The sequence below is a fragment of the Cavia porcellus genome, unplaced genomic scaffold (assembly GCF_034190915.1).
Source record: "Cavia porcellus strain 051 isolate PalLab524CR breed Dunkin Hartley unplaced genomic scaffold, mCavPor4.1 scaffold_14, whole genome shotgun sequence".
In the NCBI taxonomy this organism is placed as follows: domain Eukaryota; kingdom Metazoa; phylum Chordata; class Mammalia; order Rodentia; family Caviidae; genus Cavia; species Cavia porcellus.
Window position 1 is genome coordinate 2,872,944 of NW_026947497.1, and position 17,950 is coordinate 2,890,893.

The 17,950-nt window shown below is 41.6% G+C and overlaps 1 protein-coding gene across 1 annotated transcript in view; it reads left to right on the forward strand.

Moving 5' to 3' along the window:
- The window catches only part of Bank1 (B cell scaffold protein with ankyrin repeats 1), a 238,636-nt gene that overhangs the window by 21,675 nt on the left and 199,011 nt on the right, over nucleotides 1-17,950 (forward strand). The window contains exon 2 of the mRNA XM_063260550.1: nucleotides 14,773-15,171. Within this exon, the coding sequence (XP_063116620.1) occupies nucleotides 14,773-15,171 (399 nt within the window). The remainder of the gene's footprint in view (nucleotides 1-14,772; nucleotides 15,172-17,950) is intronic.

The window sequence follows — 17,950 nt, forward strand, 5'->3', positions numbered from 1 at the left end:
AGAGAAATGAGAAGGCCAGCAGTTTCCTCTTGCGCAGAATTAGATTTGCTGATGGAGCTGAATTTAGTTTTTATTAATCTGACCAGGTGGTCATATGCTATTACCTCTGGAAACTCCAAAGGAAAGGCTGTAGATTTATTTCATTTTGTCAATAATATTGCCTGCACAAAGCAATGATACTAACCCAGACTTTGGCAGTGGGCGTTCTGAATTAAGTTCAGCCTTACAGCTTAGTGTGTTATGACCTTTGCAGACCACAAAGCTGTGATCTTCTCAGGAAAGTGAAATACTTTTATTAAAACTGTAATACTTTTTTAATTCATATGGTCCCATTTGTTGATTCTTGCTATTATTTTCTATTCTGTGAGAGGCCTGCTCAGGAAGTCTTTGCCTCTGTATATGACTGAAAATTATTCATCTATGTTTTTGTCCAGTAATTTCAAGGATTCTGGTCTTATTCCCATGTCTTTGGTCCATTTTGAACTGATTTTTATAGAGGTTTAAAGATGGGGACCTAGTTTCTGTCTACAAGTGGATACCCATTTTCCCCACCACCATTTTTTATTTTAAAAACAAACAAAAGAAGAATAAAACCAATAAAAAATTTAAAAAGAACAGAAATAGGAAATTAACACTAGTTAATATATTTCATATTGTTATCTTGAAAGTTGTTCAGATTTCAAGATTTAGGCATAAAAATGATCAATCACAATGAAAACACAACTGTTCTCTTTGATGAACAGAGATTAGTAGTATAGTTATCTATCTTATATATATTTACATACACATACATGTATACATATGTATATACATATAGATATATAGATACGATCTTTTTCTTCTTCCTTTTCTCCTTTCTCTCCACCATTTATTAAGGAGGCTTTCTTTTCCGTGTCTTTGTCCAGTCTCAAATAGCAATAGTTGTGTGTAATTATTTCTGTGTCCTCTATTCTGTTTCATTTATCTCTGGATCTATTTTGCACCAGTACCACACTGTTTCCTTTTTAACTATGACTTTGTAGTATAATTTGGAATCCAGTATCATGGTATTTCCAGCCTTGGTCTTTTTGCTTAGGCATTTTGTTTAGGTTTGGTTTGATTATTCTGGGTCTTTTATGTTTCCATAAGAATTTTAGGATTTTCTTCCTTGCTTTTTTTAGTTCTGTGAAAAAAAGTCATTGGTATTTTGATTGGGGCTGTGTTCAATCTGTTGGTCGCTTTTGGCAATATACCCATTTGATTAAATAGTTTCTATACAGAGAGGAAAACTAACAGAGTGAAGATATAGCTTATAGAATGAAAGTCTTTGCCAGTTACTCTTTTGACACAGAAGGAATATGTAGAATATATAAAAAACTCAAAAAATAACTTCACACCAAAAAATCAACTAACTCAATCAATAAGTGGCAAATGAATTGAACAAACATTTCTTAAAAGTACAAATGGCCAGTAAGTATTTGGAAAAGTGTTCATCTGTAGCCATCAGAGAAATACAAATCAAAACTACAGTGAGATTCTTTTTTTTTTTTTTTTTTTTTTTTTTTTTTTTGTCTTTTTTGAGATGGGGTCTCGCTATGCAGTTCAGGCTGGCCTTGAGCTCACTTTGTAGCCCAGGCTGGTCTCAAACTCTCAAGGTTCCTCCCACCTCAGCCTCCGGAGTGCTGGGGTTACAGGCATGAGCCACCACGCCCGGCTTTACATTGAGATTCCATCAGTGTAGTCAGAATGACTATCATCGGCAATCAAAAAGGCATTAAATGCTGATGCGAAATGCAGGGTGAAAGGGGTCCTTTTATACTGATAGTGGGAATGTGTATCAGCCCAGGCACTATGAAAATAAATATGCGTGTTCCTCAAACAACTGAAAATGCTGCTCTGTGTGATCCAGGTTCGCCACTTACTATGGTTTGTATCTAGATGTCCATCAGAGTTGATGTGGTCATAAGTGGGCTTTTTGGACGTGGCTGTGTCTGAAGGGTGTGAAGCTGGGATCAAGAGTGTATGATTACTAAATCAGGCCATAGGTTTGGCCCAGGTCTGGGTATGAGTGCTACCTGCCCGAAGGGTAAGTCGCCTGGATAAGATACAAGGAACAGAAAGAGGATTTCTGGTCACTTGTCACTTGCTGTTCCTACCTCACTCCCGGCTGCCTCCTGCCTGCCCCGCTTTGCCATGAACTGTTTCTGCTGGGCTATGCCCCTCTGCCACCCTCTCTTGGAGCTAGCTAACTTGGACTGAAACCGCTACAAAGCATGAGCTGAAGTAAACCTTTCCTCCTCTAACTGTGGATATTGACTATTTTGTCCCAGCAATGTGAAAAGTACCTCAGACTCCACTCCTTGGTGTACACATGAAGGAATTAAGGTAAATGGACCATAAGGATACCTGTAATTCTGCACTTACTGTTACACAGTTCACAATAGCCAAGGTAGGAAACCAGTTTAGGTGCCGATTGGCAGATGAATGGATAAAGAAAATGTGATATGTATACAATGAAGTATTATTGAGCTATAAGGAATAGGATTTTGTTAATTGGATGGGCTGGAGACTAAAAGAAGTCAAGCTCAGAAAGACAAATGTCACAGATATGTGGAATCTGAAAAAAGATGATATGAAAGAAGGGAAACTCTTAGACAAGAGAAAGAAAATAAAGAAGGAGCAGACATGCTGGCTGAAAGGCAAGTATCAGACCCAAATGTAGAATATTCCTGAAATACAGCATCCCGTTAGGTTAATAGGCACCAATAAAAAAGGGAAAATACACCTTAACACTGTGGATAGTGTAAAACACAGTGGACTGTTCATCTGAATATTGTCAACATGTCAGTTGTGAGATTTTCAAGAAATAATTTTGATATTCCAGCTACACTAATTAAGATCACTAAGTCATTTAGAAAGGATTGAATTTTTGGCTTACATATGTATCAATGTTACTACTGACTGATATAGCAACTTTCCATCAAGTTTGAACTTGGTGAACTTGTAGTGTTTAGTAATATGAGTATTTAAAAGTTAAGAGAGTTGCTGCTGGGGTCGGAAGGCTGCTATAGTGTCTGGAAGGTTTCTGTTTTTATTGTCAAGAATATTGTATAATCTACATGCATACATAAAATTCTCTCTTTCATGTATTTTTAAAATTGTGAAAAATCTGTACATCTGATAAACTAATATGGTCATGTAAATTTAGCCTAGTGATATAATTACTCAAAGATAACATCTGTTTTATGTCTTCAAAATATGTACCCTCAGAATTTTAACTTTTTGTTTTCTATTGAAGTGAATGAACATTATATTTGAATTGCTTTGCCACAGGGCAAGGCAGTTCCAAGATGAATTTTCCTACAACCACATAAAACCTGTAAAACTTTGATCCTACTGCAGCCTCAGTTGTAATTCTAGAAAATTTTCAGTGAGTGTTTGTTGATCACCAACGTGGCCAAAGGCTTGTTGTACAGGTTCAGTTACTGACTATGGAAGACTGCAAAGCTGAGTTCAAATCTAATTTGCCTTTATGTAAGCTACAAAGGCGCATGAGGAAGTCATTATGTGGAAGAATGTGACTTATAGGCTCATATTTCTTTTCATGTTTCGTGACCCAGTTTGTGTATTTCATCCTGAAGTGAAATAAGCACACTGCACTCTTGCCCCTCTTTCTTCTCCTTTTGTTTGATGTAGATCCATAGCTCAGTTCATTTTCTCTTCAAATCAAAGTGAATGACCAAGTATACTGAACACAGTCCTTTCAACTAGGAAAGCTTCCTTTTGCTGTTCTCTTCCGGACCATCCAGAGTAGGACTGTCACACAGTGGTAGCAGGGTTCAGACTCATCAGGAAGCTTATTCTATGCTTCTTTTTCTGTGTTACAGGTAGGTGGCCCTCCATCCAGCTACCAGTGTATACAGAGGGAGAGGTGGCACAGTAGTAACACTTAGAGTCTCCGGAGTGTGAGCACCATGCTCAGGAAGTGCACTTGATCTGTACAGATCAGCCTAACTCTGGTTTTTCATACAGCATTTTCATTTTCTGATGTGATACTTGTAATCAAAATAAGGAGAAGAGAAAGAATGAAGGGTAGGAAGAGACCTTATGTGACCAACAAAACCTAAAGTACTTTCTGTCCACTCCTCTCAGGAAGTTGACTTGATGGCCTCTGTCTTGTCACAGTAGGAAAGTTCTAACACTGTAACTTCATTGATTGCAGGTCACTGTGGAGTCCAGGTGAAACCAACCATTCTAACTGATGGTCAGTGCAGTCCACAGGTGTTGAGATGACACATTAAATCCGGGATTTTGTATGCATACAATGGTGATAGTGAAGATATTCCAGGAGAGGAATCATAAGGACTCTCTATGACTTCTGGGTTGACTGGATGATGTTTTTAGCTGAATGAGCTGTTAGGAGTGAGGCCCAGTTGGAGAAGGTCTCTGGGAGGTCTCTGTCTCTCTCATTGGTGCTCTTTCCCTGTGATCTGGTTTTTGACCACCCTAAGGTCAGCAGCTTTGCTCTTCCAGACCCTTCTACCATGATGCTCCTGCCTCAGAACCAGCTGAAAATGGACTAAACCCTCTGAAACTGTGAACCAAAACAAACTTCTCCTTACATAGAGGGAGCCGGATACTCTGTCCTGGCAGCAGGGAGGCTGACAACAACCACATCCATGCGTTCTGTCAGATCCAGCTTCTGCCTTTCTTCCCACAGTGTAAACCTTAGAATTCATCCCAGACCTAATTTTCAAACTCATTCTGATACACATTGGTGAGCTCTAAGAATAATTTGCAGTATAAAATAGTTTCTGTAGAGTATTGGTAGAATGTAATTCTAGTTATTGATCCTAGAGTCTACCAATAAGGGGGGACTGGTGGGTACTAAGAAAAATTGACTTCTGCAATTGGCTCAAAAGAAGCTTTTGAAAAGCCATTTTTTAATTATAAAGAGGGTAAGAGTAAACGTAACAAAACAACAAAACAGATCATAAGGGGGGCTGGGGATTTAGCTCAGCGGCATAAGCGCTTGCCTTGCAATCAGGCAGTCGTGAGTTCGATCCCTGGTACCAATAAAAATGAAAAAGACAAAAAAAAACCAGACAATAAGGAAACAATTTTAAGAAACATGAATTTCAAAGCGAGTCCACTGGAGATCTTCACTGTCTATCTTATTGTCTCTAGTTTTCTTCCAAATAGTTGTCCCCATCTTCACAAACACATTGAATACATACTGAACATTATAGAACTAATCAAATCATTACAGGATGATGAAGGCTTTTTAGGTCTTCAAGACATGACATTGGGGAAGTCAATAATGACTGTCATAATGTCTCTCATTCTCTACTAAGAGTAGCTGTCCTTATCTTTATGTATGCTGAAATTGAACACAAGAGACTAGACTAATATCACTCTGAACAGTGAATAATAGTATTGATAGATTTTGTATCATGATGCTACAGAATTAGCACTGGGTTTCTTAGTGTCTCTTCATCATCATAGTATCTGTTAATTACATCGTGCATTATATAATCTTTTCCCGTAAACTGTGTAGAAATGCTCCACATGTGTGAATCTCTACATGTATATCTATCCTTTCTGTATTATAGGGAAAAACATATCATAACAAGACCACAAAACAAATTCTTAGAAAAACATGAAATGAAAACGACATATAAAACCACAATATTAGGTGATCTATAGTGGTTACTATGCTTTCTCTTGTTATTTTTAATAGAATTGTACACATCATCAGACATATTATAATTGAACATAGCATTACATAGCTATTTTAATAAAAACACAACTGTGGACTTCAAAAGCAGTAAATAATCAAACCAGAATTTATCTTATTACATCTTGTCATCTTCAGAGTAGTTGCCTCTACTCTTAGACTTGATACTATCAAGCATACCAAATTCGAATAAAATTAGTCAAGGTAAAACAGTAGTCTAACAAACTGGCTTCAAATAAGATCAGTTATAGTAAGACAATATAAGTAATACAGGGTTTCAGTTTAAGTTAATAGGAAATTAAGGATAGTTACCATGGTATAACCTGCTATTTTTGCGTTTGATGTCTGTGCCCTCAAATCTCATATGAGTAGACAGACTGGAACAAAATATCATCAAACTAAACAGAGTGATAAGACTTCTGTGACTTTTAAATTCTGATACACTTTTAGCAATGTCCTCTGCCTTCCTTTTTTAAGCAATTCCTCACCTTTCTCCTTGTCAGGATGCTTTGTATATTACGGGTCCCACTAGCTCCTTTAGTTTTTAGACTAGGGAGTCAACCTGTTATCTATCTGAGTGTTGCTGAACCTTTTTACCCCTGAGCTTAATCTTGAGCTGTACTCCTTTACTTGCTAAAGCCACAAGGTTTTCCTTTCTTCTAGTTGAGTAGTTCTCCACTGCACAAAAACCTATCTGCAGCTGCTGGACAAGTTGTCCCTATTTCTCTCTGATTCCCTGTCACATAGAACATTGCTTTCTCATCTTTGACTTTCAGTTTATTAACCCTCTTTCAGGTTGAGTGTATTTCCCATTCAGAGCAACTTGATGGATCTTGCCTCCTAATCTACTCTGCCTGTGTTTCTTTTTATTAGTGTATCAAGGCTATCTATATTAAAGATTATAGCCCACCTTCTCTGCCTCATCTTTGCTATTCTATTTTTCTGCTATTATTTTTTCACTTTTCCCTTCATTCCCTGTTCACTGAGGCCTCTCTGCCGCTGTTGCTGGAATCCTGGTATTTTTCTCTCTCTCTCTCTAGAATGTCCTTGAGTCTTTTTTGTAGGGTTGGGTTGGTGGCCATGAACTCCCACAATTTCTCCTTGTCTTGGAAACATCTTATTTCTCCATTAATTTTGAGAGAGAGTTGTTCAGGTACATCAATCTGGGTTGGAGGTTATTTTCTTTCAGGGATTGGAGTATTTTCCCCAAGGCTTTTCTCGATTTGAGAGTTCGGTTGATAAGTCTGTCGTTATTTTGATGATTTGTCCTTTGTAGGTGATTTGCTTCTTTTCTCTGGCTGCTTTTAATATTGTGTTCTTGTGTGGATTTCTGGGATCTTGATTATCATATGTCTGGGTGTAGATCTGTTTTTGGTTGTAGTTGGATGAAGTTCTGTATGCCTCATTTATCTGGATATCATTTCTTTTTCCTATGCTTGGGAAGTTTTCCTTAGTTATTTCTGTGAATAGTCTTTGTAATTCATTTGTGGTTACTCCTGCTTCTTCACTCACAATTTTTATTCTTAAGTTATAGATCCTCCTGTCATCTTCAAGCCTTTGAATTATTACTTCCTGGTTCCTTGTTATTTTTAATAGGTCTTTTCTTCCATGATCATACTTTGTAAATCTCTCTTCAAGCTTTGAAAGGCTAGCTTTGGTTTCTGTTAAGGCATTTTGCCAGCTTTCAATGGAGTTTTTAATTTCCTGATAATCTCTTTGGATCTGTTTCATGTATTATAGATTTTGTTTATATTCTTCACCAAAGGTTTCTCTTCCTTTTCTGGGTTCCTCCCTTCTTTCATCTGTGTCTTCTTGAGAGCGGCTTAGCATTTCTTTAGTTAATCTTTTTATATCTTTCCTCACTTGGATTAGAACTTCAGTTTTAAGTTTGTCAATGAGGTCACAAAGGTATTTCTTTATGTCTGCTGATGTGGCCAATATTGCACGATGGTTGCACTGGTTCTCTTCTGTATTTACCTCTCCTGGGCTTATTTTCCCAGGGTCAGTAACTGGAGGTTTTCTTTTATTTTTTTCTCTTGTCATGTTTCTGGTCTCTTTCAGACAGGTGTGTGGTGCAGGTCCCTTTCTGTATTGCCTATGGTTTTTCTGAAACGTGCTGCCCTCTCCAGTTTTCTGTTATCTGAGGTGCATGCAGTGACTGTGCACTAACCACTCTTCTCTGAGCCAGTCAACTGGCATGTGCCATCAGCAATTTAGGCTGTGCTGTGGCACATGTCACAGGGTTGAGACAGTTTCATCCCTGGCAATTGGGTCCCAACCATGGGTGTGGCTCACCCCAACCTGATCCCACCAGTCCTTTCTGGGGCAGCGGCACCTGACTGATGCCACCGCAGTTCTGGGCTCTGCCCCACTCCAAGATGTCTTCCAGCCAGCCACACCCACTACGGGACCCAATTTCCAGCACTTACCGAGAATTAATGCAGTTCTCCACCTTGGCTCCACTGCACACTGTGCCGCATCCTCCCACCAAGGGACCAGGACTCACAAACTCCTGTTATCATTGGCTGACGCTTCAGCACGATCGTGGGCTATGTGCCTCTACAGTGCTCCCAGAACAGTGCAGGACGGGGCTCAGTGAGCCCGTCCGTCTCCAGCACTCCACCTGTGTTTTTCCTTCTGCTTCCTATTTTTCTTTTTCCCTCAGTTTCCTCCCAAGGTCATGAGAATCCCTCTCCAGTCAAATGGCCTCCTCCATGTTGTCAAATTCCAGCATCTGGGTTGTTTTTCCCATAGAAACTCTCTACCCAGCTACCTAGCAAGCTGCCATCTTCTGGTGATCTCTCTGAAAAGCCTTTTGTATTTATTTTTGTTTGTTTGCTTTCTTGCTTGGTTTACAAAAATACTGTTGTCATCTATTAAGAAACATCCAGGAGAATTTTGAATTTCTAAGTTCTCAACCTTATCTATGACCCCATCTTCCTGTCTGCAGTGTGAGATTCCACTCCTGCCTGAGCCACATTCTGACATGAGTGTGAGAACACTGGTTGTTCCCTGTCTATGTGTACATGGTCTGCAGGGCCATCTGAGCAGGCAGCATGCCTTCCTCCTACCACATTTGTAAAATCCCTCCTGGTACCATCATCCAAATTCTGCAGACATTTGTGCTCATCGTACTAGTCTCTCCACTGACTCTCCACCTGAGATAACTTCTGATGGAAATCTGAGCCATCATAGCACTTCCTCAGGCCATGAATGCCAGTATACTATGTGTCCCTGGCAGGTAGCAGTCAAGTACTCACTGATGACAGCAACCTACATCCAAAATCTTCTGTTTAGTCTGCTTCCCCCGGACACAGAATGGAAGTATATTTATCAGAACTCTAACAAAAAACAGACAGTAACATTCAAGATTTTAACTGAAAAACAGATAATAAGTGGTTGTTTACTGAGATGTACAAGGATGAAGACTCCAAGCAGGGAGAGGGAAGTGTTCAGGATAGTAACAGTGGGAATCCTGCACTTGACCTGTGAGGGAAGACTGGAGCTACATGAAAACTGGAACCATGGAAGAAAGCTCAAGAAAAGGGCCATGTGAGAGAGCATCCACTGCCGGCCCTAGAATGTGGAAGCTGGGGGATAAATGGGGCCAACGGTCCCTCTTGTTGCCCTTGGATGCTCTGCTGGAAGGTGGTCAGCGGGGTCAGACTCTGAGACAGGAGCCAATGGGAGACCATAGAGAGTGTTCAGGTCCCAAGGAGGTCAGGGTAGAGACCAAGGGCAGAAGGTAGAGCTCTGGGGAATCGGAGCTGGCGGCCCTGCTATACCTCACTGATTCTGACTTCACTCTTCTACTCAAATGACCTAAAGTTAGAATGAATCTTGAAATTTGTAGTACATTTTAGTTTACTTGATTACAGTATTTTCAATTAAAAAGTGTAAGATAAAGCTATCTTGTGATCTAGTTGCCTCAGCGTTGGTAATCTAAGCAAAAGTTGCAGTTTAAGAAAGGAGAAGGATTGGGATATCATAGGAAGAGTATTCTTCAAATTTGCACTAAGTTTGAGGCATTTTTGAATCTGTATAGAGGTCTATTATCTGTAATGAACTAGTCAACATCAGTTGGGGCCTCAACTTGCCACTGCACTTTGATTATGGGTGTGTAGAAAGCAATGACAACACTCAAAGAATGAGGAAAAAAGAAAGGAGACTGTATGATCTGTGTTCTGGACAATCTTTGAAGGCTGCACCTGTAGTCCAGCACACTACATGGTGATGCAGTTCTGAATGAGCCATCCTGAGTCAGTTGTAGGTGGCCAGAGGACCAGTAAGTGGATGCAACCTCTCCTCGGTGGACAGGAGCACTTGCAGGGCACTGGAGGAGTTGGACAACTGTGTTGAGCTGGAGAGCTTGAGTTTGAGGATCACCCAAGCTCTTGTTATCGAGAATAATCTTGACCAAGTTAATTAGTTCATGTGTTAAGTATCCATGGTTTTCTTATCTGGAAAGTAATCATAAAAATATATACCTCAGAATTTCTGAGAATTAGGCAAATATTCTGCAGTAATACCTGATATAATGTAAGAAACTGTAAAACTTCTACTATGATTAGCATTATCTATTATGATAAATATTTAATCAAATAACAATTTTTATTTCCAGAATATGGTTGAGATATGCTCTAGATACTAAAAACCATTTCTACATATTTTTTCCCACATTGTCACTTGCATATGTCTCTTCTTTTAATACAAATCATCTTAGAAACTTAGAAAGGAGTGAGAAATTCTTACCCATGCTATCTCTATATTGATAAAGACATATTTCCTTTAATTTTGTTTTAATTCCCATTTTAGTGTGTGTGTGTGTGTGTGTGTGTGTGTGTGTGTGTGTATATATATATATATATATATATATATATATATACACAATATGGAAATTTAAAAATAACCACTTATTTTAAACCACTTAATTTTTTATATCTTATTGCTGAAGTAATATTTTAGGAATTGAAATATAGCTTTCCTATTTTCAGAGGTAAACAGACTTAGTGGAAAGCATTGATAATTCCTTGACTCTAATTCCCATGCCTTGTGACAGATCCTTAATACGAAGTTTTCCAGTGTATACACTCAAACTTCTTATCAGGTAGTTATGAGGTTTTCTTAGTTTTTTAGTTGGCCTAGTAGGTCTAAAAGTGACTGGACGTGAAAATTTGGACATTTTGAGCTGATATAATTGGAGTCAAAAGAGATATTTCCAAAATAATGCTTGTGTCTAGATGTTCCCCCCAAATCTCAAGCAGCCATCAGTGGTGCTTTTTCAGATGTGACTAAATACAAAATGTGTTTTTAAGAGTGTGTGATTAACAAATTAGTCTGCTGATTGGTTTGAAGCCTACCCTAAACCAGGCAGCCTGGACAGAACACAAAAGGGGCAGGAAGAAGCTGCTGTTGTCCCTTGCTGATTGCTGCTGTACTGCTGGCTGCCCCTCCCTGCCCTGCTTTGCCATGAATGTGATGCCCCTCCGCTGCGCTGTCCTGCCTCGTAGCCGCCCAGTTACGGACTGAGACGTCTCTAAACTGTGAACCAGATAAACTTTTCCTCCTTAAGCTTTGGGGATCAGGTATTTTTGTCTCAGCAATGAGAAAAGTAACTAGACTGCTGTACTTATTTACATAAATGAAAAAAAAAACCCATCTCTGGCTGCTGTGTGAGGCATAGTTGTATTTGTTTGCATTTTAAATAGAACAAGAAGAGAGAGAGTTCTGAGTTTTTGTAAAGTAATTTCTGCTGGCCACTCCTTCATTATCACTGAAAAGCATAATCTTAAAATGATATGTTGGTGCTTTCTGCATTTGAAAAGGACAAAATTAAAGACTGTATGTATGCAGACATTTCTGAAGAAGACTCTAAAGTGCAGTGTGAGCCCAGGAAGCACAGTGAGACGATGGGAGACAAGACAGAGAAAAAGGTCCGCCATGCGTGTGCCAGCAAGCAAGAAGGCTGCAGTGAGCAGGTGTGACTCCTTCCGCAGCACACGCACTGGCGTTTCATTGTCCCTGGGACCCTCCGCTCCTGTGCAGAAAGGCCTAGGAACTGGCCCCTGCAGGGTGGAGCAGCTCTGTGTTTGCACGCTGACTCTCTCCCTCACTGGCAGACACAGGCCCCTCGGGACTCCCATTTGCAGCGCTTCTGAGCTGCTGGACCGGGCACCAATGAGAAGCTTGGCAGGACCAGAGTCAAGTCCCAGGGCAGCGAAGCACAGCGAGGACATGGTTGACACTTAAACACCTGCTTTCAGCCTCTCTGAGCCCCACAAAATGTAGAGACTACACATGGAGTGCTTGGGACCCTCTGCCATTGACCCACTGTCCTAGAGGAGGAATATATGTTCAGTGTATCTCACAATTTTAAGATTTTTTAATTCCCATTTTTTTGATATAATAGCTCAAAACTGGAACATATACCAATTGAAGTTTACTTACTGCATAATTTAAGTGTGACTATATGTGTGGTGATGACATCAGGTTTAATGTTCGTGTGTCACCCCTCACTCCCGTACAACTACAAAGTATTTCCCCTTTTTTTCTTCAGCACTTTGGCTACAAGTTAGAAAAAATGATATTGAAAAGACGCATCATGCAATGTTTTTCCATTATGCACAATGTACATTTGTGTATGAGACTGAATCTTATTCAAAAAGCACAGAGCCTGCCATTCTGTGGGGAGCTGTGCGTATGCAAGAGGACGGATTTCATGGGTAGTCTCATTTTTTGATAAAATGCAGTAAAATTTGATTTTCACATAAGAGCAATTATTAATACAAAGCTCCTTCCACCTTAAAAACTCATCAGAGTATTTTATAAAAAAAAAAGTAAATAAGACATATTGAATCTGAAAGCACCCTTCACAATAAATCTATGAGAATTAGTATCGCTCCATTTTGTTCCTGTAAAACCATCGAATAACGCTGTGATTTACTTTAGACTGAAGATTTACATGTTAAATAACTTATCTACACAGTTTAATTATATCTTCAAGAGTAAGGTTCTTGTGTGACAGTGTAGCTTTCCAGGCATGAAAATTTTGTGTTCTATGTTTCATGTCGGTTTTTATTGTTTCAGTTCCCAGGCTAATCCTGGCCGCTGTTAATGACAGTAAACCCCATCAGTGAAGGAGAGGATGGTTCAGAGCAAGTACATGAGGCCTGGTTGCAACTACAGTGACTGTTGTAATTCTGAAAGTGTCCCGCAGTAAACACATGTTGTTCCCGTTCTCAGAAACCTTCCCTTCCTCTTGAACACACGCATCCCATCACGCTTGCCACTTTCTGAAGCAGCTCTGGACTTCTCCTTCCTGAGTGTCTTTAGTCACACTGTCATGGCTGCCTGGGTGGCCTGCACTGATTCAAAATGTTTACTGTTGGCCATTTTGGCTTTAAGGAAGCCGAGGTCGCACGGTGTCGGATCTTTTGAATAAGGTGGGTTGGATGCACTGTGCTGTTGTAACGAAGAGCCTTTCTGTTGGCTGGCACTCAGCAGCAGCATGCACTGTCTATCTCACTGCCTAAAGACATGCAGGAAAAAGGACCAGAACTGCTTTGATATAAGGGAGGTTCAAGGCAATGTGACTTTTACTGTAAGAAAATTTTTAAATTTGCACATTCATCAGGTGCTTTGCTTGTGCCAGTATAAAATGGAGCACACGGCAGCCATGAGGATTTATAGGTAGATGGCTATTGTTGGTCTACAGAATAGGCACAGCTTATAATCAGGCTTAGCTCCTCCAGGGCAAGGGAAAAAAGGCTTCTACTAACTTTGTATCTTGACTTAACTAGATTTCTCATGAAGAAACACAAGGCAAGGTGGGGACCAGTGACTGTCCTCATGGCCCTGACTGCACTTACCCTTTGAGGGTCATTGTGATCAGTAGTAAATAGTGAGGGGCGCACTACATACAGTTCCTGAGGACTTGGGGCGTCTTGCTCTGTACTGCATCCCAGACTTTCCAGTGAGATCATAACTGAGGAGAGTAAAAAGAGTGAAATACTTCATGTGCTGTAAAGAGGGCAGTAGTGACACTGAATGCTCACATTCAGGCTTTTGAAATTAGCAAATAGAGTTATTGACAAAGCATATATCAACTATGAGTGTAAAAAGAAAGCTCAACTTTCAACACAAGTGAAAATGGGCTGGGAGTATGGAATGTCCTGAATCATCTTCCCTCCTCCTACAGTGGAGGGTGGAGGGCAGATCTGCTCTCTGTCCCAGGTCCCATAAGGGCCTGAGGCCCACAGGAGGACAGGAGCACTGTGATGTATGAGCTGTGTACTGCTCTGGCACCATGGGTAGACATGGTGGCTGGGGCCTATGGACAGTCCTCTCCCAGGCACACCCCTCATGGCAGGACTTGGGGTGCAGGCTCTGACCTGGCTGGTGGAAGATGCTCAGCCTTCCCATGTCCGCAAACCTCCCTGGCTGTGTTGCACAGGATGACAGAGCACAGACTTTAAGGGCTGCAGACCCTGACTGCGGCACCACAGCTCTGGGTGCAGCTGAGCTTGGAGTGAGCTGGCCCTCCCAGCCACAGCCCTGGCCCCTTCCCTTGTGGGCCAGGAGCCCCCTCTATTTGGTTTTTGCCACTGAATCTCTCCTCTTTTTAAACAGATGTTAATCTTGCTGGCTCTTTGGGGATGGAAATCCTGTAATCTGACTCTAATACCCATCCTTACCTAGAAGAAGTACTTTAAAGGCTGTTGGTGTATATTTGTCTCATCTCAAAGTGCTTCCAATCATTGGGCAAAGCTCCTTTATAAACCTTTCATTTGGAAGCAACGGTTGCAGGCCTCCCTGCTGTTGCAGTGCACACTGTGTGCACCCCACTCAGACTCACACGGAGCAGATTTGTGCCATTTTAATGAAGACTTCCACCTCATGCGATTCCAGCGGGGACAATGTGAATCAGCACTGCCCCAGTATAAGCACAGTAGTCTCTTGCCTGAGGGGTACACTTAATACTTTGAGAAATAATAACATAACCTGCTGCTAGCATTTCAAACGTAAGACAACTCGTGAACTATTTTGTCCTCTTCCAGGAAGCACGAACGCCATCCTTGTGATGTACGAAGATGACTCTGAGGACTGGGCTGTGTATCTGAGGACGCTGTTTTCCCAGACCGTGGAGGGAGAAGGGATCCTGCTGTACCGCCTGGGGGGCTTCTCCCTGAAGCACCTGGAGTTGTTAGGCTTACCCTCTTACAGATGCAAGCTTCTGATACTATCCAGCAGCGTGCTTCAAACCCTCACACCACAGAAGTCTGAGTTTCTGGAGAAGGTGCTGGACTCGCCGGCCAGTGTGGTCACACTGCTCTGTGGGCTCGGGAGTGCGGCCCCCCTGTACAAGTCCCTGAAAATCTCCCCCGGGAGATGGGAGCTGTCGACCCGGCAGGAGCCCGAGGACTATGTCTCCGTGATCAGGCACATCTTGTCCGGAGGTAGTGTCACCCAAGCTTTACATTTATTTTTATTTGTTTGGTTTTTAAGTTTAAAATTTTAAATTTTTCTTAAACCAATCTAAAGCCGATGTTAAGATACAAGGAAGAAACATATATTGTACTTTACAGGAAAAAGAAACGCACTTCGGCTCTTAATTTTGAGCTTGGTTCCAGTCTTGTATGAATTGGCCTGATGGTGGTTGGTAACTCTGTTCCTCCAGGGTCCTGAGGAACACCTGGCACACCAAGCCCGGTGCTACCCACATTAAGTGACTGCTCAGCTCCGGATGCCGGGGTCCATGTAACTGGTAGACCTTAGCAAACTGGTGTCTGTCCCTTGTGTCTGCTGTCAGCAGCAGCTTGAGGTTGGAAGATCTGTTACAATTCCAGAGCATCTCTTGTGCTGATATCTGAGTGCTAGGTGTTATTATAAAATGGAATGTTAAGGTGAAATTATTTCACTCCAAGTACATGGTCAATGTGTAAGAAAATGGAGCCCAAGTCCCATCTATCGCTAGCCTCCCCCTTGGGGAGGGGCGGGACCTGGGGAGCCTGCAGTGCTGTCATGGTTCTGATCAGCCTGGTGTGAAGGCTGGGCCCTGGCCCGCAACGCCCAGGTTTTGTCAACATTCTCCTTGTCACCCTGCTTCTTTCCAGCCTTAAGAGGTTTCACCACTGCAGGGAGAGTGGGGCCACAGCAGATCTCGAAAGTTGGCAATTTCTTGGAGCTCCTCATTTGCTGGGAACACAGCCTCTGCAGTGAGAACATCACTCCCTCTTCCAGACCCTGAGTAGGGCCAGCCAGCCAGGTCAGATCTGTTGTTGGGTCCCAGGCGGCCCCATGTACTCCACTGGGCCCTGGCTCTGAGCTGTGTCCTGGTTCTCCCACCTGGGTGCGTCCGTCTGTGCTAAGCTTCACCCCCTAAGTACCTGTCACACAGGCCTCTCCAGGGCTGCCATGGCCTGCTGCCTTAAGGGTCTCCCAGCCAGGACCCAGCCCAAGTCCAGGGCTGTGTAGACGTGGGGGCACCTGTCAGTCCAAAAGGAATGCAGGAGGCCCTTGCACCGCTCTTAGGGTAGGAGGAGCAGAGAATGCTGGTGCTCTCCTGTGAAGCCAGCATCTTGGGAGGCTGAGGCAGGAAGAGCACAGCCTGGCAACTTAACAAGCTAATGACACCCTGTCTCAAAAATAAATAAAACTGAAAGAGGATGGCAGATACAGCTTGCTGTGAAGGCCATGGATTCAATCCTCAGGGCCACAAAAAAAAAAAAAAAAAAAAAAAAAAAACTCTTTCCAATTCGCATACTTTTCAAATTCATTAAGTTTTAAGCCTTCTTTAGTTACCAATTGCTGCACAACTTCTCTAAAACCTGGTGACTCAAACCATAGGCACGCAGGGGTTTACTCCACTTTCCATGATCAGAAATCAAAGAGTGTCTTTTTTGCAGGTTCTGAATGAGGCTGAATGATGCAGGTCTTGTGGCACTAGCCACGCTGTCGGGAGCTGCCTGCAGGGTCTGCTTTGCATAGGTTTGGAGTGTGGGCAGTTTCCTGCCTTACAGTGTCCTTAATCATCTCTGACTGGGCAGATCTGTCTTCAGTCAGCCACCCAGGAAATGAGGGCTGGCTGTGATAAGCGTATCTGAATTCTTATGCATTCAAAGGCACTTCCCTTGCCTCACACTTGCAGCGAAAAGTGATGCCGGGGTGGGTGGGGCAAGGAGGCTGTCCCATCCTTTCTCCTGATCTAATAGGATTTGGAAAGCTGTCACTTGCATGAGTGATTGGAGGAGTCTTCATTGATGGACAAGTCTAGGACATCACTACTGTGTTAATCAGCACTTTAGGGCTCTAGACTATTGTGCCCAGTAGCATATGTTCTGTTTTCACTTTTATCTTTTCCGCAGACTGTTGATTCAAGTCTTATTTTAGTTCAGGAACAATTTCTCAGTTTATATCTTAACTTATTTCTTGCTGTCTCTTATTATGGTTTTACTTGGGGAGGGGAACCTTTCACTATATTTTGGATTTATTTTGCTGGTGATTCCCTCTACCCTATCACTCCAATTCTTTTGGACTCTATCAAAATCTAATTCACTAAGTTTGCGTTTTCACCTGAACGTTTTCTACCGCCTTATGTTCTGGGTGATCTCTTTCCATCTATATTGCTGTCACCCTTATATGTACTGGTGAGGCCTTCCCAGGATGCCCTTTCGCCGAGCACTTTTGTTTTAATCTTGTCTTTCCACTTTCTCTCTGACACCCTGCATTCTTCACTGTAAAGTTACTTCCAAAAGTTGATTTTTAGACCTTATATTTTAAGTTTCATAGTGAAATTTTTGAATTAATTTATAGTAGCGTGGTCTTGTTTGTACTCCCACATACTCTTGGTTTTGACTCTTTCTTATAGTCACCAAGTATATTAAGTATTTTTTGTTTTCATTTCAAAGAAGAAATGTAACAATCAGAAAATTAAGAAGAAAATCACTATGATACATATACAAAATACAAGTAGGTGTACACGGGTTCTCCCCTAAGACAGAAGAGCACTGATGTCACATGGCAAAGTGTCCTCACACAGGTGATTCTTCACCCCTGAAGAAGTGCTGTTTCCTCCAGGAACTCAGCTGGTTTGGGCCATTTCAATTATAATGCGTTATTACTGAAATTCAAAGGCAGACATTTTCATTTGTTTGTTTTATGATGAGCCACCCTTGGGTGGCTATGAAAACGCTCTTCTGCTGTCTTGAAGTTGTGTTCCTTTTTATGGAAGAAAAA